At 39.8% G+C, this 21270-nt stretch overlaps 1 protein-coding gene across 1 annotated transcript in view; it reads left to right on the forward strand.

The window, feature by feature from the left end:
• Positions 1 to 223: 223 nt before the first annotated feature.
• Positions 224 to 21270, forward strand: part of glg1a (golgi glycoprotein 1a) — a gene marked incomplete at its 5' end in the record, with an annotated part of 31627 nt that continues 10580 nt past the window's right edge. Inside the window, 11 exon segments of the mRNA XM_012858214.3 lie at positions 224 to 448; positions 640 to 702; positions 1003 to 1116; positions 6009 to 6097; positions 8715 to 8832; positions 9082 to 9174; positions 14131 to 14268; positions 17096 to 17219; positions 17338 to 17480; positions 18412 to 18513; positions 21096 to 21203. Of these exon segments, the coding sequence (XP_012713668.3) occupies positions 224 to 448; positions 640 to 702; positions 1003 to 1116; positions 6009 to 6097; positions 8715 to 8832; positions 9082 to 9174; positions 14131 to 14268; positions 17096 to 17219; positions 17338 to 17480; positions 18412 to 18513; positions 21096 to 21203 (1317 nt within the window).

The raw sequence follows: 21270 nt of genomic DNA on the forward strand, positions 1-21270 counted from the left end.
ATTATATATATATGACCGTACTGTTATAAACTTTACCTTTATTTGCTGCTGATGCACCTGAGTTTCATCACTGTGGGACGATTAAAGGATTTTCTATTCTATTATATTCTTTTAACAGTAGGCTATCCAGTAGGTTAATGGAATCTGATTATTTGGCTTGTTAAAAAACTAAAGATTATCTAAATGCTGGTGTTTTTTCTAACCACTCAAATCTCATCCCCAGCTCTCCAGGGACTGCAAGGTGGAGGTACAGAGGATTCTTCACCAGAGGGCACTAGACGTGAAGCTAGATCCTGAGCTACAGGGACGTTGTATGACTGACCTGGGGAAGTGGTGCAGTGAGAAAACTGAGTCCGGGCAGGAGTTGCAGTGTCTGCAGGATCATCTGGAAGATTTGGTGTCAGAGTGCAGAGATGTTGTGGGAAACCTGACAGAGCTTGAATCAGAGGTTTGTGTGGTTACCCATTTTGTGGCTGGAGAGAAAAGGTTTACAGGCTTTCTTTTCAGCACAGTAGCATAATTAAGCTTAGTTTTTGGATCCATCAAGCTGTAACTGTCAACTTGTCTTGTTGCCAGAAGCTCGCTGCAGTCCACATGCTGATATTCTGATTAAACATATTCACTCTGTTTCATCGTTAGGATTTTCAGATCGAGGCTCTATTAATGCGAGCTTGTGAACCTGTAATACAAACCTACTGCCATGTAAGTATTCACTTACTAATATATCTATGTACCTTAGAGAAGTTTCAACGTTTGTAACTGTATGAAAAGTATAGCATAAGAAATTTATCAAAGATGTAATTTTCCTGCATTCTCTAATCTTTTGGTAAACTGCAAAAATTTAACTATATGTATACTTCCTCTGTGACATTGGAATTAAATGATGAATGTCAAAACAACATTTTTGATTTCACAAATAGTACACAGAATGAAAGTGAAGAACATGACTTTAAATTGAGCCTTTCCCCTATCTTTTCCTCCTGTTTTCTCTCCGTGCATCAGGAGGTAGCTGACAATCAGATTGACTCTGGTGACCTAATGGAGTGTTTGGTTCAGAACAAACATCAGAAGGAGATGAATGAAAAGTGTGCAGTGGGAGTCACACACTTCCAGCTGGTAAGCAGGATGGAAAACCAATGTTGTCTTAAAGCTGAGTTACAACAGCTCAGCTTGGTTCTCTGAAATCTAAAGGGCCTTCCCTTTGAATTTTGTTGATTCTCCTTTTCTGTCTCTTTATTATGAGGTAAGAAAGTAAGTATTTCTTGAGACGTGTTGGCAGTTGGACGCCTCTGCACCCTGTCTGGTCTTTTTACCCCAGAGAAGCAGTAACACATTGAATAACATCTTTTGTAGGAAATGACTCTCGAAACCAACTATATTTTAACACTTTTAATCTAAATAAGCCAGAGAAGTGGTACAAATCAGTTTTTAGGCCCTCTTAACAGGTATTGACACGGGAAAAAGGGATAAGGAAGAGCGAGCCCAGAATGCTGGTCAAATGAGTCTTTATAGAAGCCATGTTCCTCCTCCACGTTCTGCCCATTGTCTTCAGTAGAAACTGATCACCACTTAGGTATATTCTGTCAGACTGTTGAATAGCATGGAGCCCAAGTTTATCCAAATATATATGCTGCTGATAACTGACCGTTTCCTTTTTTACTCCCTGTGTCTAGATCTATGTATGTCACATCTGTGACATCCACAATGCCTGTTAATCAGGCATTGTGGAAATTTTCCCAATAACTGCTTTCAACAGCTGCAGCAACATGTGGCCTCATCTAATATCTAACACCCTGTTGTGTTGACAGTCAGTAAAGAAAACATCTTCTGGTTGACTGATAGCACAATTCTTCTTCAATTGTTACAAAACAATTGAAGAAGTCCCCACTACCTTTAAATCTTTTGTGTGCCAATATTTTCAGTAGTAGATAGAAATAATGAATGGTGACAGTGTGTCCGATGAGATACAAAAATGATCTGTAAGCTCTGTGAAAACTCTTGAGACTGACCAACTCTAAGCTGCTAACAGTGCTAGGGTTGTCCTTTATATTCAAAGATTTCTATTGGCTTGGAACTAAAACTCTATTTACATTTTTGTTGTTGATGGGGCACAAAGCGGTCCATCAGCTCCTTGTACTCAGCCTCTTGTCTAGCACTGATGCATCTGCCCGACTGCAGAGTCATCTGAGAATTTGTTCAAATGACAGGAGTCTGTCTTGTATTGGAAGTCTAAGGTGTAAAGAGTGAAAAGTAATGGTGAGAGTACGGTCCCCTATGGTGGTACTGTGCTGCTGACTGCCTGGTTAGACAAAAAAAACCTTCAGTCTCTCAAAACTGTGGTCTGTTTGTCAGGTAGTCTCTGATACAGGCTGTTGTTGAGTCCTCCACCTGAGTGTTCTGGAGTTTCTGACAAAGCAAATCAGTTTGAAATGTGTTAAATGTTCTTGGGAAATCAACGAACTTGATCCTCATCGGTCTGTCTGCCTCGTCTAAATGACAGTGGGTTTGTTGTATGATGGCATCTTCAACTCCAACTCCATGGCTATAAGCAAACTGATCCTGTCCTGATAGCCACTTGTTTGTGTACTCACATAGGCCGACATAAGTCTCTCTAGAACCTTCATGATATGGAATGTCAGGACAATAGGTCTAAAGTCATTGATGACTGAGGGTTGAGTTTTCTTCGGTACCGTAACAATCCAGGAGTTCTTCCACAACAGTGGAACCTTCTCCTTAGTCAGACTGAGGTTGAAGAGGTGCTGTAGAATTCTAGAGAGCGGCTCTGCACAGGCCTTCAGGATTCTGGGGTAGACACCATCTAGTCCTGCAGCCTTTTTCCGCTTCAGTCTCTCCTGCTGCCTCTTCACTTGACTTCCAGAGACAGTAGAAGCTGAAAAATCCATGGCTGAGGCGGGAGATAAAATAACTGAGGTGAGACAGGCAAATTTTGTGTTAAAGGAGGGTGTGATGACTGCCTATGTGCAAGAGTGGAGGATGACCAGCTTGTTCCTGAACCGAACCTGTTGAAGAATGGGTTTATCTCACTGGTTCTGTCCAGACTTCCATGTGTCCGATCCTCCTTCTGCCTGAAGCCTGTGATCTTCATCCATAACTACACATCTCTTATACTGTTCTGCTGGAGCTTGCTATCCAGCTTCTTTCAGTACACCTCCTTGCTTTCTCTTATTTTGACTTTAAGTTTCTTCTGTATACTCTTCAGTAATTCATTGTCTCCTTTCCTGAAGGCACTTTTTTTTTCTCATTCAGTTCCTTTAGATTCAAGGTTTGTTGTTGGGGAAGCATCTCACTGTTCTGGTGAGGACGGTGTTGTCCACACAGAAGTTTATATAGACAGTCAAACACTCATTCATGGCATTGATGTCATCTCCATGTGACTGGCACTGTGCATCCTAGTCTGTTGCTTCAACACAACCCTTAAGGGCTTCCTCAGCTTCCTTTGACAATTTTCTCACATTTATCTTTACTGCAGGTTGCTGTTGAACAAGAGGCTTATATTCTGAGCAGAGAAAAAACAAATTATGATTTGATTTGCCAAGAAGAGGTCTTGCCTTAGATATGTATGAGTCTTTGAAATTTGCATAAAACAAGTCCAGAGTTTAGTTTTCTCTAGTAGAGCAGGTTACAAACTGTTGAAAAGTTGGACGTGTAGCAGAGAGTGCAGCATGATTAAAATCACCAGATATTACCAGAATAGCATTGGGACGTTGTACCTGTAGCTTATCTGTAACTGATCTATCACCAATGGAGGTGTCAGATTTGGCACCTTGAGCCACCTGTTGATCCACACTGCCACTCCTGCAACAGGAAGCACTGCTGTGTCCACAACGCACTCCTCACTTGTTGGCTGGATAGCATACAGATGTCTTCCACTCGCCAAATGCCTTTGTTCCCTCAATGTCTCGTACTTTCTTTAGCCAGGGAAAACTGTACACAAAGGATCTTCACAAGGATCTTCGTGCCACAACCATGCTGCTTTCTAGGGCACCTAAGCGTGTGCCTAGTAGCTGTAATTCCAAATCACCTCTCAAGTTGTGTAGACGCGGACAGTTACACCCAAGCATGAGCAGAGGTCCCCCTCTGTCCTTATCTGCCCTGCGTGGGGCAGTCCATCTACGTGTGTGTCCGCCTGCGCTGCCATGTTTTTGTTGGTTCGGCTCAGCCCCTCTTGCTTTCATCAAAGTTTTATGTCACGCCTCAAGCCATAATACCTGATTGGCCCCAAACCATTTTTGGTTCAGTTCAAAACAGTTAGCTAAAATAAGTTAAATGTGATTTCTCTTTTTAATTTTTATCAAAACTCTTTGTGCAGTGTTTTAGATACACTGAAAGCTTAAGTATTCTGAAAACTACCAATAAACAACAAAACCAACTATAATGTCCATCTAACAACAATACGTTTTCCCAAGCCTTATCAGGGTTTCTTCTGTCTGATCGAATTTTTAGGCAGACCTGTGAAGACACCGTTGCAGTAATCAATTCTACTAAAGATAAAGGCATCGATTAGTTTGACTAGCTGCTGCTGAGACGTTAGTCTTTTAATCCTAAAATGTTCTTCAGGTAATAGAATGGATTGGATTGGATAATAGAAGGGTGACTTTGTAATTGTGTTGTGCATTGATTTCTTCTAAGAATTTGCTCAGTGCTTGAATGGGTTCATAGTCATCTGGTGACATGCTGATGTAGACCAATCTTTTTAATCTGGCCCAATCTGTATAATCTGATTGAATTGGACTTTGGAAAGTGCCTTGAGATGACATGTTTCATGAATTGTGCTATACAATAGTGCTATATAGATAAAATTGAATTGAATTAGAGCTGTGTGTCGTCTGCATAGTTATGGAACTTATGTTGTTGTTTTTATGATCTGAGTTTGAGGAAACATGTAGATATTGAAGAGGAGGGGACCCGTGATGGACCCTTGGGAAACCCCACATGTGATTTTTTTGTGTCTCTGATGTAAAGTTACCTACTGACACAAATAAGTCCCTATTCTTTTAAGGAGGGTTTAAAACAGTCGAATGCTGTGCCGGAAAGGCTGACCCAGTTTTCCAGGTCCTCTAACAGAATGGAGTGATCAATTGAGTGTCAAATGCTACACAGAAGTCCAATAAGGACCTTGGCTGGTAGTATGGGAGGAGGGGGGGAAGGCTGCACCGAGCCCCACACACACCAAAATGTTTCATCGTGTATGATTATGAAAATGGTGAGTGAATGTGAAAGTTAAAGGGGGGCGCCGGGCCAGTTTTAAATGCAGTTGGGAACAACATGCAACAACACGACACTTGAACAGACTGGGGGTCTTTTTACACCCTTGTTCTCCGATTGCCATCCGGAGTTCAAGGCTTTGATGAGGTGCCGGTCATATTGGACAGGTTGGGCACTGGGTCGCGTGGGTTGGCTTGAGCTGGCACTTCAGCTTTCCCCAGGGATCCCCTGCAGATCAAAATATTATTTTGCCATCAGCATTATAAAGTTATAAGTTACTTACTAATTAACTACAAATGTTCTTGTAAGGGGGGGGCTGTATTACTGTGAATTTATAACTTACAAATATGCGCATATGAGGCAACAGGTGAGAAGGGAAAGGAAGGACCGGGCTGCAACTGGAGTGAAGGTAGAGAGAGGTGTGGCTTGTCATACATCTTGTTTTAGTCCACAGACAGTGTTCAAGCACCACCTAGTGGTGAAATGTCATTAATTACTCCTTTAAGCTAATGTGTGATCAGATATTTATCTCAGTGGATTATTTTATCTTTAAAAAAATATCCAAAACAATCTAGCATATACAATCTCCTTTTTCTAGGCATTTCTTGGCCAGTTAGAACACAAACCATGCAGAGTAAAACCGAGCTGGGCGGGCCAAATCGAGTAGGGTTGGTGGAAATGGGGCTTTTTGATGTGTTGTCTTAACTATACCATTTAAGTGTACTGCAACATTATATGCTGAATCTCTAAGTAACAGTCTTTTATTTTGTGGCTATCTGCAGATTCAGATCAAAGACTTCCGTTTCTCCTATAAGTTCAAGACTGCCTGCAAAGAGGATGTCCTCAAGCTTTGCCCCAACATTAAGAAGAAGTAAGCTATGTTGATTCACCTCTCTGTTCTTCATGTCAGCAACAAATTGTTCTGTTTGCGTTGTAATCCAGTTTGAGAAAAGAACTAAGGAGAAAGGTCAGACTTGTTTAGTCTCATCATCACATTTTGATACTTCAGATATTTTATGAAATGGTGGCAGCTCAGATCCTAGGAGACACATCGAAAACTAATTGTTAATAATAATTATATAATGGTTATTCCATGCTACACTGAGGGCAGTTTTTTTTTTTCAGTAGCATGTGATGTGATGAAGGGTGTAGTAAAGGCAGAAGGGTGAAGAAGTGATTGATTAAAATGAAAATCACGAGTTCATATGAATCTTAATCAACCAAGCTAAGAAGCAGAGTTTGTTTATTAACATATCAGATTGTTAAATATGCTTAAATGACCAGATACTTGTAGTTACAAGTATCTGGTCACTTTCCTCTTTAGCCTTTCTGCTACCATTTATCATAATTTAATCAGTGAATGTCAACTGTTTTAGATCAGACTAGTTAACAACACTGGCCATAATGGGAGCTATTTAAGAAATAACAACTGCTATTGACAACAAACAAAATTGCTATTTGAGAGTTTGTTGACATTAAAAAAGTTTTTGATGCAATATATCACAATTTACTGGTGAAAAACCTCTGTGGCATTAGGGTGTTTTGTCTACACTGGATAAAATCTTATTTGACAAACAGAATGCAGTTCTCCACTTTCTGAACTATTCCTTAGTTTTACACTACTTAATTTAGGCCTTGTACGCACGTAGCCAGGTCTTTGTAAAAACAAATATCTCCCCTACATATTTTTTAATACATCATACACGCATGATAATTTTTAGAAGAGTTCCCATCCACACAAACGCATACCAATTCACCACTAAGCTTTGCTTTAAACATGCAAGAGGTATTGGGGGCAGTGTACCGCTAAGCTAAAATCAATTTCATCAAGTCAGAATGCTTCAAAACAATGGGGATTTTGAACAGCATGCGCCTCCATATTGCGTGTAAAACAGCTGACCTCCAAGTGCTTTTTCTCCTTTGCACCTCAACATATTGGAACATCTGGGCTTGTAAAAACAAACAAGAAAAAGGGTCTGAACAGGTTGTAATGTTTATAATGTTCCACGTACGCTTTTACTCTGAAGTCTTGACATTGAGGTGAAGGCAAGCAATGCTGTGTGGTGCCTAGGTAACGTCAGTTGGATATAAACGATGGGAGATACCATAGATTAGCAGTGAATTTGTCCAGTTTAACATTGATTAGACATATTGTGAACATTCAGTCACAACAACAATGTAGAAATGGATTAGACTGATGAAGGAATATAGTTTGTGGCTTAGAAAATGTTCTTGTATCTGTTAAAAAAAATCCCATCCTATGAATAAAAGAAGTGAATGTAAGACAAAAAAAACAATGTAGAAATGAGTACCTCTCTGACAGCATTACATTTTTTTACTCCACTGTATGGCCAAGTCCATAGCAATGGTCGCGCAGATGACTTCAGTGGCGCATTATTTGTCACAGACTGCGATGCACCGGACCTTAAAAGTCTGTTTGGTCACATAAACACACAGGTTCAAAATCAGAGGTTTTATAATTCACCACTTTGGCTGTAGTTTTCATAATTATTGGTCTTTAGAGATGTAAAACAGAGTTTACGTGTGGACGAAAGGCCTAACCCCATTAAAATGTATTCGTATTCCCAGATATCCGGCTACATGTGTACCCTCACACCTTTATTGTGCCAAAAGTTGGGGAAAGAATTACAAAACAATAATTAACAAGTGAACAAAAAAGAGCAAAAAGATCTAAAACATTTCTGAAGAATTTTAAAAGGGGCCTGCCACCTAGTGCGTGCTTTTCAGACTGTCACACAGTGCATCAGGTTTGAAATTAATAGTTGAGAGTTTAAAATAGAACCTAATGTGTGTGTCTGCTTCTGAATTCTCCGAAAATTGCCAAATAGGTACTGTTGAGTGAAACCGGTTTTTCGTGAAAGTTCTTTTGTCTGTTAAACATTGTGTGGGTCAAAGGTCACAAGCATATGAATAACTGTGTCTGTGGTAATCTTATTTAGCTGTCTGTTAATACAACAAATGTATCACATACACCATCAAACTGGTTTTTTGAATCTGAATTGGAAATGTTTCAGGGTTCATTATGACAGCCAAGACATTCTCATAGATGTGGTCTTGTTTCACTAATTGCTTTATTCTAAGTGTAACATTGCATCCACCCTGACTAGTGGATTTTTAAGAAACGTGCAAAATGTGTATGTATATTTATGCATGAAAAATGCCAACAATGGATGAATATAAACACTTAATGAGTTTGTTGGAAGCATTGATGGTTATAAAGTCAAAAAAAGTATCACACTGACATTTCGGGTACTTTATCAGTAATTGCTGCTCTGTGAGTGCTGAGTGGACAATTTTTTTGTTGTTGTTGTTCTTTGGGTTATGAAAGTACCAACTAATTTTCATGCAGCTGCCAGGGAGTTGTGTTATTTTCATAAAATAAATAATAAATACGATATATACTAATAAATATAAAATACGAGCCTATAAGTGTTAATCACCTAAGTATTGGCCTACTTGTCATTTAGGGTGGACGTTGTTATGTGCCTCAGCACCACGGTGAGAAATGACACCCTACAGGATGCCAAGGAGCAGCGAGTGTCCGTCAAATGTCGTAAACAACTCAGAGTGGAAGAGGTCGAGATGGTACTTTAACTAACAGTTGTTTGGACACAATGCATTCCAAAACTTGACTCACTGAGCTGTGTTAGAGGCTGAAGCCCTTTGGTTTAACAAAATGTGTGAGTTAATGTGTCTGATGATAGTTCAGCTAAATTAGTTTCAATTCAAGCAGAAGTTAGGTGCAGGAATTTATTGTTGTTCATTATATCTGGTGTGGCGGACAAATGTGCTTCATCCTTTGTTTTTCTGTGAACCCATCATGAATGTCTGCAGTCAGAGGATATCCGCCTGGAGCCGGAGCTTTATAACTCATGTAAGCAAGACATCAACCGGCTGTGTCACAATGTGGCCTTTGGTAATGCACAGGTCAGCAGCTACACACACACTTCTTTCTTATGTTATCACAAAGATGGCATTTTTTGGTTTTACTTAACCATGGATGTAGGAATCTGTAAGGCTGAATGCTGATTATTTCAGGTGTAATAATTAAGCTCACACAGAGGATCTAGTCACAATATGTGGTTTACAAGGAGAAGATTTTAACAATCTTTAGAACTAAGAAAGAAAAAACAGTTTTTCTTGATAAGGATTTATTTTCTGTGTTATTTTTCTTTGGTTGCTTTGCAACCATTCTGACAATCATACAGTTCATTCCATATAGAGCAGAGTAGTAAACTGCCTTATCCCCTTTTCCACCGGCTCGAGTTGGCCGGGCTCTAATAGGCTCTGCCCGCTTGCGATAATTTTTTTTTGTCAGGGCCAGCCCGGATTTCTCCAGTTATGCCCAGAAGCAGAGTCAAATGCCCCTTTTCTGATAGTAAAAACTTTGAGTGGTTCGCTAGAAGTCTGATTCAGTTCGCTTCAGGTGGTTTTCTGTTACATCTTGTGGGCAGGATGGCTGAAGTAAGGTGAGACAGAAGATGACACAACGAAATGTTGATGCGACACAATGACAAAATGTAATATGACGTGTAGCTATCAGGCTTAGAGTAGGTTGACAAGAGGCAATAAGGACTTGGCAGAGAAGAGAAAGACTGGAGAGAGCTGAGAGTGTTAGAAGACGAAGACCAAGATAAGGCTTCTGGAAGGGATGGATTGAAGACGAAAGTATTAGCTCCCTCCGACGTTTACCGGGTCAGTTAATACTAGTTCTAGCTCGCTATGTTCTATATGTACACGGCAAGCCGTGCATGCAAAGTGGTAAAGCGCTGGGATATATATAATATATATGCTGCGTCTCCCACAGGCTGCTGAGGAATAGGTGTGACTGGAATTCTAAACAATAACTGACTTCCTAGAGTTATTGAATAAGGAAACGGTGGAGTGATGAAGTTCCAGCACTTTTATGGAGAGACAGAGATCATATAGATGGAAAGTAATGGCACCCCACGGTCCCGCTGCAGTCTGCGTCTGCCTGTTTCTGCCCTGTCTCTGCCGCTCTTCCTCCCCGGCTCCCTCTAAATACCCCACAGTCGTACCGTGAGATAACAGAGACAGTCCTATGCCAGACATTCATTATCTGCATAGTAACACCAGAGCATTGGCCTTGGCAACGAACAGAGCCGAGGAGCTGACGTGCAGCACCTTGTGTGTGTCCTTGTGTCTCCAGTCTGACTAGGCGTCAGGCCGTAGTGACTTCAGAATAACATTCCCATAACAGAGCAGAGACGTGCTGGATTGAGAGGTTTTGCAAGAAGAAATTGTTAATCAGCTAAGTTCCTCCTCCTGCTGTTGTGATGTTTTACCCACAGGACTCCTTAAGAACGTTTTGCCTGTTATAGTGTCTGATTCGATTCAAATAATAAACACATCCCTTTCGTCAGGTGTTTTCCCCCAGACCCCAATGTGGAGCCTTGTGGCGTCCCGCAGCGTTCCATATTGGGGCCCTTCTTATTCAATATCTACATGCTCTGCTTAGCTCAGATTATAACAAACAACAAGGTCAGTTTCCATAAAGATGCAGATGACACACAGCTATACATTACAATGTCACCAGGTGACGATAAACCTATTAGAGCATTGGCTAGATGGATAAAACAAATTATACATGGATGTGCCATAATCTTCTTCAGCTGAATAAAAGCAAAACCGAAGTAATAATTTTTGGTCAAGTCCGGTCTTGGCGAGAACACAGGAAGATCGGACTTGACAAGAACGCGAGCACGCAGCACGAATGTTGTTTTGGAACAGAAGCGTACTTGTGACGTCATGAGACGCACAGTTCTTTAGCATTTCTTTAACATTCAAAACTATTTATATACTACACCACAATAAATCTTATTGAATTTTTTTTTTAAAACAACATTTTTAATTTCTAAAAAGCCTAAAAATTATCTTGCCGCGGTGCATTCTGGGAAAGCGGTCAGTCTGAAGAACGCACAAGTCTGCTCTGATGCATGCTCGATAAAGAAGGCGGGGCGAGAAGAACATCTGGGGAATCGGCGCGTTCTCGCTCTGGCGTCCTCGCCAATCGGAACAGTGCTCGGGCTGAGGCTGATGACGTGTCACGAGCACACGAGACCGCTCAAGAACGCATATTGAGAAACGGCCTATGATTGAAGGACTAATATCCCAGGAGGTTCTTGAAAAACTCAACCATGCATTTATTTTTAGTCGAATTGATTACTGCAACGGTGTTTTCACAGGTCTGCCTAAAAAGTGGATCAGACAGCTGCAGCTGATCCAGAACGCTGCTGCCCGTGTCCTCACTAAGACTAAGAAAGTAGAGCACATCACCCCAGTTCTAAAGTCATAAGGCCCGTTTACACTACACTTTTTTTAACAAGCCGAGACCAGTCCGAGCTCGGTAACCGAGATAACTCTTGTGTGTAAACGGTCAGCAGACTGAACCGGACCGCGCTAAATATAACCGGACCGCGCTAACTGCAGACCAGTTCCTGAGCAGGTCTCGGCCTGGTTTTTTTTTTCTGGCCCGGTTATCTGATAAAGAGCGCACGAGCAGACCGCGTCATGCCCTTACAGTCAGCTGACTGTCAGCGGGTTTTCCGGCGTGTCTGGCTGCACGTCCCGATTCACACTCCATTCAGACAAATTTCAGACATTCATAATAATACTAGCTTCCTTACCGTGCCACACGGTTTTCAGTGATGATTCTGCTTAGCAGCGCAATGAACCTCAGCATCTATTATTGTTTCCGGCATCTGTAAATCCTTATGACATTCGTTTGTCTCATCCACTTCCCAAAAAGCCAACTTTCTCAAGTAAATTCACCAATGGTTGCCTTCTTCCCCTGACTCTCCGCAAACACCGAAATATCACAATATCAAGCATAACTTCCTGAATGTTACGGGCGCCGTTGTTTTGTTGTGCTGCTTCCGCCTTCAATCTCAGAGAGCGGTAGTACCGCAGATCGCCACTGGGAGGCGAGGAGCAACCAAGGAACCAAGATAAGCTTGGTGTGTAAACGGGTCGGCTTGTCTTGGGTAACTGATCCAAGCTCGGACTGGTCTCGGCATGGCTCGGTTTTTAGGTGTAGTGTAAACGGGCCTATACACTGGCTCCCTGTAAGGACAAGAATTGACTTGAAAATACTTCTGAATGTATGCATTGAGGTCTTTATAGACTAAATACATTACAGATTTGCTGTCAGTGTATCAACCTCGTATACCACTCAGCAGCATTGAGTTCCTATGCTCCATTTATCCTGAACAAACATTCACAAGACTGTAAAAGTGCTGAAAGGCTGTGTTTTTTTAAAAATCAAGATTAAAACATATTTGTTTAGGGTTGTTTATTAAACTGTTAATTGAAACATCATTAGTTTAAGTTTGTAGTCCAACTGTTTTTAAAATCATTATTTGCTTTTCGTTTCCATCTTCCTATGTTTTATTTTCTTTGAATTCTCCTACATTTCATTCCAACTTTCTACATTTCATTCCAACTGTTTTTTTTTACTATACTATCTTTGATTCTGTTTCGGTTCTGTTTTCCTATGTTTGATTCATGCAAAGCACTTTGCATTGGCCTTTTACAGAAATATACTATACAAATAAACTTCCCTTGAATGAGAAACCCCTGCGTTTTCCAGCTTCCACCACCAGATGATCTATCATACTGGCAGTGGGCAGGCGGGGCAAACAAAAAACACTTTATAAAACAACTAAGGACACAACTAATCTTCAGTGCTTGCACAACAGTGAATGTGAGCATATTTTACAGATACATAGGGACAATTGAACAGAGCTAGCATGAGGGGCTTGCTAGTCTCTTGTTCTGCAGAACCTGGCGTCTGATTAGCTCTAATGACACAATCTCAATTTTCTCATCCGCCACAAATCGTAAAATGTGTCCACCTTCCAATTTCCTTCTTTGTTTACTATCTATTAATATACTCGGTACCTGCTGTGGCTATTGTATGTTTCTTTTTTTTTTTTGTTATATGGCGGGTTGGATTCTAGTTCTGGGGTTGCTGTTGTTATGCAAACAGTGGTTCCACCCCTTGACCAATAAGAGGCAGACAGCCTTCAGAAGCAACTTGGAACCCCAACGAAGCAGGTACTAGAAAGAGTAACAGTTTCACATAACCATTACTAGTGGTAAGCCCTAAAAAAACGATACACGAAAGCAAACAGCCCAAAGCTGGTACTACTGGAAAAGGAGCAAAACTGAGTCGATTTGAGAGGAGTTTGACATGAATACTGCTTTTCAGTGATTAGCCAAGGGTGAAGAATAATACGTTTCTTTTTTTTCTTAGGACGTCCAGAAAAAACTGAAGAGCAAAAACATTAATATTAAGGACCACTATGAACAGAGTGAATCAAACCGAAATATACTTTTCTATTTACAAACCATAAATCACACCAAAAGGGGGGAAAAATACAAAGGAAAAGAACACTTTAGCTTTCTGTACGCAAGACTGGCTATATCAGATGTGCAGATTTTACACCCACCGAAAGCTTGTCTACCCTTTCCCCTTCTGTCTTTCTCTCTGACACACAATACCTGTGCAGGCAGAGAGAAGCTGTGCCTTATTATATTAGTTTAGCCTGATATGTGATCCAGATATTTATCCTGGTTGACTAATTGAGCCTTAAAAAAATCTCAAATGCATATACAATTATGAAAACATTATTTGTATTTTTGGTTTTATTTATGATTTATTTACATTTTTGTTATTAAAAATCAAGAAGGGCCTGTGGAAAAGTGGCTCATGTGAATTTTTCAGCCCAGCTTCCTGTACTGTCTTTTTGATTACAATCTCATTTTCATTGCTCTCTTCTTTATTCTATTCCTTGTCCTGTGCCATGCTCTTTAACATGGAATATGTAAAGTTTGACATAAAGTTTCTGCATCCTTTTATAGGTTGTTGAGTGTCTGAAGGAGAACAAACGGCAGCTTACTCAGCGCTGTCACCAAAGGATCTTCAAGCTGCAGGAGGTTGAAATGATTGATCCAGAACTGGACTATCAACTGATGAAAGTCTGCAAGCACATGATCCGGGTAGGCCATACATCTTGTAACAATTTTTATATATATATGTGTATATGTATGTGTGTGTGTATATATATGTGTATATATATATATATATATATATATATATATATGTGTGTATATATATATGTGTATATATATATATGTGTGTATATATATATATATGTGTATATATATATATATATATATATATATATCTTATATCTCTCTATCTATCTATATGTATGTGTATATCTCTCTCTATCTATATCTCTATCTATATATATATCTATCTCTATATATATATATATATGTATGTGTATGTATATATATATATATATATATATATATATATATATATATAATATAAATGAAAGTAGTGGCACATTAAAAATATTTTGGTATGACTGTCGCTACCTTTTACTTTGCATATTAAAAATTTGGTGACAAGTTTGAAATTGTTGAAGGGTTGTATTACCTGCACCTATTTTTGACTGTGCCTACATTTTCCACAAAATGTTTTACAAAAGCATTTCATTTTGCTGCACCATCAGCCTGGAATCTGCTTCAGGATGAACTTCATTTGAAAGAGCTGGTCTCTTTTTATACCTTCAAGGGTCTTATAAATGATTTAGCACAAACAAAATATATATGCCACTGTTTAACTCAATTTTAGGAGAGTGGGTCTTATGTAATGATGTTGATATTGTACTGTGTTTTTTGTAACTAACTTGTTTTCCCTGCATGGGAGTTTGTCCAACAAGTCTACATGTGCTTTGTGGATCTGGAGAAGGCATTCGACCGTGTCCCTTGACGGGTCCTGTGGGAGGTACTCCGGGAGTATGGAGTACCAGGCCCTTTAATAAGGGCTGTCAGGTCTCTGTACGACCGGTGTCAGAGCCTGGTCCGCATTGCCAGCAGTAAGTCGGACTCATTTCCAGTAAGAGTTGGACTCCGGCAAGGTTGCCCTTTGTCACAGATTCTGTTCATAACTTTTATGGACAGAATTTCTAGGCGCAGCTAAGGTGTTGAGGGGATCCGTTTTGGTGGCCTTAGGATTGCGTCTCTGCTATTTGCGGATGACGTGGTCCTATTGGCTTCATCAGGGCGTAATCTACAGCTCTCACAGCGGTTCGCAGCCGAGTGCGAAGCGGCCGGGATGAAAATCAGTGCCTCCAAATCCGAAACCATGGTCTTGAGCGGAAAAGGGTAGAGTGCCTCCTCCGGGTTGGGGAGGATGTGCTGCCCTTAGTGGAGGAGTTTAAGTATCTTGGGGTCTTGTTCACAAATGAGGGGAAGATGGAGCGGGAGATCGACAGGCGGATTGGTGCTGTGTCTGTTGTGAAGCGGGCACTGTACTGGTCCATTGTGGTGAAGAGAGAGCTGAGCCAAAAGGCAAAGCTCTCGATTTAAAGGTCGATCTACGTTCCCACCCTCATTTATGGTCATGAGCTTTGGGTCATGACCGAAAGAACGCGACGTCTGGGCCTCCCTACTGAAGCTGCTACCCCCGCGGCCGACCCAGGATAAGCGGAAGACGGGCGGATGGATGAATGGAATATTTCCAAAATGGTTTTATACTGCAATGGGATATTAATGTGTGTATTGTCCGGTCAGCTCAGTATGACCAAATAGAACTTAAAAGTCTTTTAAATTGGCACCAAATGTCTGCTTGCATTAACACTTTTAGTTTCCTGGGTAACATTAGTGCTACGGCCCCTAGTAAAGGCAACTACGGTTCATTTTTAAACATAATGCTTGTTTTCGTTTCGCTCCGCCATTCGTTGATAACCGTATGAGCATTATTACAGTATTAATATGGAATATTAATGTGGATTTAATGGTGCTTGTGTAACATTAGGATTGAACTCAAGCTAATGTAAACATTGCCCACAGCTTGCGCTGCACACATATGAGAATATCACAGGACATTTTTAGACTTTTGAAAAAAGTTAACTGCAAAATTTTCTCAGCACGAGTGCCCCGACATGTCATTTCCGGTTCATTGTTATTATCTTGGTGGTTTACTCCTAATATTACTAATTCAAGCGTTAATCATTTCCTGGAGAAATAATTTCAATAAAATCAAATGTCATTAAACGTGATTTTACTGAGCGAATCATTCTTTAAATGTTTAACTCAGGAATTGCATTGTAAATGGGTTGAAACACATACCAAATGTTGTTCTAAGTCAGTTAAGGTAATTTGATCTCATTTCACATTCTTTGAGATGAACTTTAGTTATCTAACTTAGTTCCAATGATTTTTTTCAACTATTTTTATTGTGTTTTTTTATGTGTACTTAGCTTCTTTTTATCTTAATTTTGCTGAGTAGTTTAGTTAAGTTTCACTAACCAAGTAGAGAAGATTTGTTGATTGAAATATAGTGTGCAGAGTTTGCTGTTAAAATAATGCCAGGGCTCAAATCACTCTTTCAACTATTGTCCTAATATCAGCTGCTCAGGCTTATATTCACTGGAAAATACCTAACAGGCCGAGGGTTATTTAGTAAACATTCAATAAGTTAAAACAATGCGTAATGCCACAAAACTGTTTAACTGTCTCTTTATCAGGACAGTCTTGTAAAAAAGATCTTTTATCTCAAGAAGTCTTGATGTAGGTCACTACCGTCAACGTGTGAATGTGTGTGTGTGTGTGTGTGTGTGTGTGTGTGTGTGTGTGTGTGTGTGTGTGTGTGTGTGTGTGTGTGTGTGTGTGTGTGTGTGTGTGTGTGTGTGTGTGTGAATGAGTGAGCGACCACTTTGGGGTCCTCTGGACTTGATAAAGTCCAGAGGACTATATAGTTACAGGCCATTCACCATGTTCCACCTTTCTGTAACAACTGTTTTTTGTTTAGCGGTTCTGTACAGAGTCAGAGGGAAAGAATGTTCTTCAGTGCCTGAAACAGAATAAGAACAGTGAACTTATGGATCCTAAATGCAAACAGATGATCACCAAGAGGCAGATTACCCAGAACACAGGTACACACCCACATACTGACCCCCTGTTAGCTCTGCCTTTCACCTCTCTCATTGAGCCTAGCACATGTTGGCTAGCCTAGAACAGATATAAATGTAACCGTTTTGTATGTGTGTCCAGACTACAGGTTGAACCCAGTGCTACGGAAGGCCTGTAAAGCTGACATCCCAAAATTCTGTCACTCTGTCCTCAGCAAGGCAACAGTTGACAGGGAGCTGGAGGGTCAGGTCATCTCCTGCCTTAAACTCAAATATGCAGACCAGGTCAGAGTCATGATATGGGTAGTTGATTCCCTTCTTCCTTTGTTCCACTTCTTCGATTTCAGGTGGAACACACTTGATCTGACTTTCCTGTTTGTTGTCTGGCCAAATATGAAATATTTGATCAGTCTCCCAACTTGTGCTTCATTTTGTTAGATTGTGAACATCTATGGCAAAGGCATTTTTGTGCTGTCCACCAAATCTGATTAATTCCTTTTTTAAGCTGAGTGTGACCTTAGTCTGTCTCATTCATTGATTATGTTTAGTTTTTCTGCAGAAAGTTGGAAAAAACATCAACTTTGATGTCACATGGAAATTTTTGGATTTAGAAGAAAAACATGCAGCAAACAGTATCTCAATATTCAGTAACAGAAATATAAAGTTATGGGTTCTATAAATTTTGCTTTAGCCATATACTTTATAACCAAAGCAATACAACTAAAAACAATGAGAGAGATAACTTGTGTGCATGTTTAATCACACTAGTGTGTCATTTCTTTTTATCTGGGGTGATCTTCAGGTCTACCTATTTGCTTTTTTTGAGAGAGCCCCTTTACTGCTTCAATCATTCACATGGTATCTTTTGATGAGAAAATTATTTTACACAAGATAGTGTTGGCAGTGGTGCATCTTTAAAGTTCTATTTATGTCAATGTTCCAGTTTGATATTTGGAACAGTAAAACTGTGCTGTTCAAATGACTATTATAAGTGTCCCATTTCTTGACAACAGACTCGGTTTGATGTTTCTGCAATGGAAAAAATAAGACATGGACTTTATTTGTGAAAGATTGCCAAAGAACTGTACAGCCCCACACTTTCTATAGTTAGTAGTGATTGTGTGTAATAATATCAACTGTCTTAGGAAGACAAGACTTCCACCTATAGAGCAAAGCTTCAAAGATTCATCTTGTTTCTTGGCTGTATGTTTTGCAGCGTCTGTCTCCGGACTGTGAAGATCAGATTCGGATAATCTTGCAAGAGTCTGCGTTGGACTACAGACTGGATCCTCAGCTGCAGATCCACTGCATACATGAGGTTTAAATGTTTCTGTTTGACCATGAGTTATATTGGCATTCGAAAAAATCTACTAGCTATCCCATCATTTCCTAGGTCCAGCAAAACACTTTTCTAGTAACATGTTTGGTGCCTACTGCTGTTATGGGATTATAACAAATGCAAGTTTAATCTGAAAAACTGGAATTGGCAAGTCAAATGACACAGGTTGCATTGTTGCCAGCTGACCAGCAGGGGGAGAAATTGGTCTTTAAATATTCCCTGCACCCATTTTAGTGGTATATGAGTCTGTCAAACAGTCCACAGACTCTGTGGATCAACTCAAAAAACACTTGCCAAGTATTTAAGAATAGAAAAAGGTAAAACATGCTATATACACTAATACTATGGTCTCACACTTCTTTAAGGTGATTGCTCTTGCTAAGCAGAAATTCATTGGGGCTGGTTATTTTTGTGATTACTTTGGTAGTTACACACTCAGTTTTTTTTTAATTAGTCACCTTGTCAACAGTCATTTTAATCCATCTCTACTCTCTGTTGGTCTACCTTTTTATTCTCTTATCCAAATATAAATTTACTCTGGGGCTGAAAGAGTTCTGAATGCATATGCTGGTCAGTTCTGTGGGATTATGCAGTTTATCATCAACCTTAGCCTTAATTTCCAGTTTTGTGGAAGTCATCTTGCCTTGTTCTGATACCAAAACAAAACTCACCCAACTCAACATGCTCAACATGAACCTGTTGACCTGACATCCCACATCATAACCTAAATAGACAAGCAAGCACTTATCACAACCAATCTGTAGTTTACTTATAGCCTTGGAGGTAAAGAAGCTACAAATCAGAATCAGAGATACTTTAATAATCCCAGAGGGAAATTATTGTTCCAGTACAACCGCCATCACAAACACAATACAGCTGCTTCAACAAACTCACTGTTATAAAGCAGGCAGCTCTGTGAGGATCGTGTTCTTTGCTTTTTCCAGTTAATCTAACAACTGCCTGCAAGCTGAATTCTTACAGTATTTGTGTGTTCACAAAAATGAGATTCTATAATGTCCTGCTCCTGCCTCAGTGTGCGTAATGTTTGTGCCATTGGCTTGAGTGCACAGGCACCAATCTGAGCGCACAGTGAAACAAGTAGCTTTTAAATCTCACGCGCGCTCAATACCGCAGAGATCAAACAAGGCACAAAAAATAAACACTTCACTTTAATCTTAACCAAGCTAGTGGCACAACTACAACTTACAAGCCACATCAAGGTAAAAAATCAAGACATCCAGCAAAGAGGCAAACTTCTCTAAAGACACAGCTGACCTTTCCAGCAGGGATATGGGGGAATTATTTCTAATTTGAAACGCATAAATTAAAACAACAATTTGTATTGTTTTATGATGAAGATACACCCTTAATATTCTTACAAATGAAATAGAATGTTTCACCTTTGATAAACTGTGTACACATTCAGTATAAAATTGTTCAGTCCAGGTTTCACTGGTTTAAAAGCATAGATTTGTTAAAAACATTGAAATAGCGTCTCACTGAAGAGCAAAATCAGATGACATCACTGTTGATAAGCTTATGACCTGTTTACTGTTGCTGCCAAAAGTGACAGTCCTTTTTTTCTTTGTACAAGGGTTACTGTTCCTGAAAATTATACTAGCTGACCAATAGTTGACGTTAATGTATGTTCTTTCTCGTGATATGGCCAATGTCTGTCAACGGCAAAAATATGCTGTACTTTTGTCAAAGCTCATGCTTTGCATTAGGGATATTATTGAAGGAAAGCTCTGATTTGCACAGCCATCATTTGACTTACTTGTAGACGTTGGAGACGATGGTTCCCCACAACTTCCTGCATAGTTATCAAAATGACACTCAAATAGTTATAAAATGTTTTTATTTTTTTCATTGGATCTCATGTGTCATATAATAGTTATGTTGCTAAACAAGTATCAGAAACAAAATAAATGGAAAATTGTGTGAAACACAAAACGGTCATGATTTGGAAAATGGGGCAAATAGATCCAGAGCCAATTATTTCAGATGTTATACCCTTTTACACACTTATAACTCTGCCTTAAAACAATTATTAAGTTATTTGGTACCGTAGATGTCCACAGTACTTTTTACACTGCTCTGAGAGATTTTCATCCAGTATATGATACAGCATGCAAGCAAGATTCACTGGTGCGCTATTGGTTGCAGTTGCATATGTGTTTATGTTGTGTTGTACTACTTGCACTTCCTTTTGCTGTGGGTATGTTAAGAAATGTGTTAGTGACCTCTATCCAGAAACACACTGCTATCAGGGTCCCTCATCCATCAACAATATAAAGAGAGTACTGATGGTTCATGAGGTTGCATACTGCACACCCCTCACCAAAAGCTGTGCTAATGCTTTACAGCTAGACAGCTGTAAAGCATTAGCACAGCTTTTGGAAAGGACTAATCCAAACCATGCACACATTTTCCTAAATAGTGTTTCTGTTGGAAAATAATGGATCACTCCAGTGGGTTACATTATGCAAAACTGCTGACAGAACAGGTTAGAGCTTGTGTGTTTTCTAAATAAATGTGTATAAGTAATTGTGTTTGTGTAGATTTCGAGCCTGTGTCCAGAGGAGGCAGCAGCTCAGGAGCAGACAGGACAGGTGGAGGAGTGTCTGAAAATCAACCTTCTGAAAATTAAACAGGAAGCATGTAAGAAGGTAAATGTAACTCTGATAAAGGCAAGTTGAGCTTTCTGAAGAAAATAAGTATTAAATAAACATTGTG

This window comes from Fundulus heteroclitus, unplaced genomic scaffold, assembly GCF_011125445.2.
Source record: "Fundulus heteroclitus isolate FHET01 unplaced genomic scaffold, MU-UCD_Fhet_4.1 scaffold_39, whole genome shotgun sequence".
NCBI lineage: Eukaryota > Metazoa > Chordata > Actinopteri > Cyprinodontiformes > Fundulidae > Fundulus > Fundulus heteroclitus.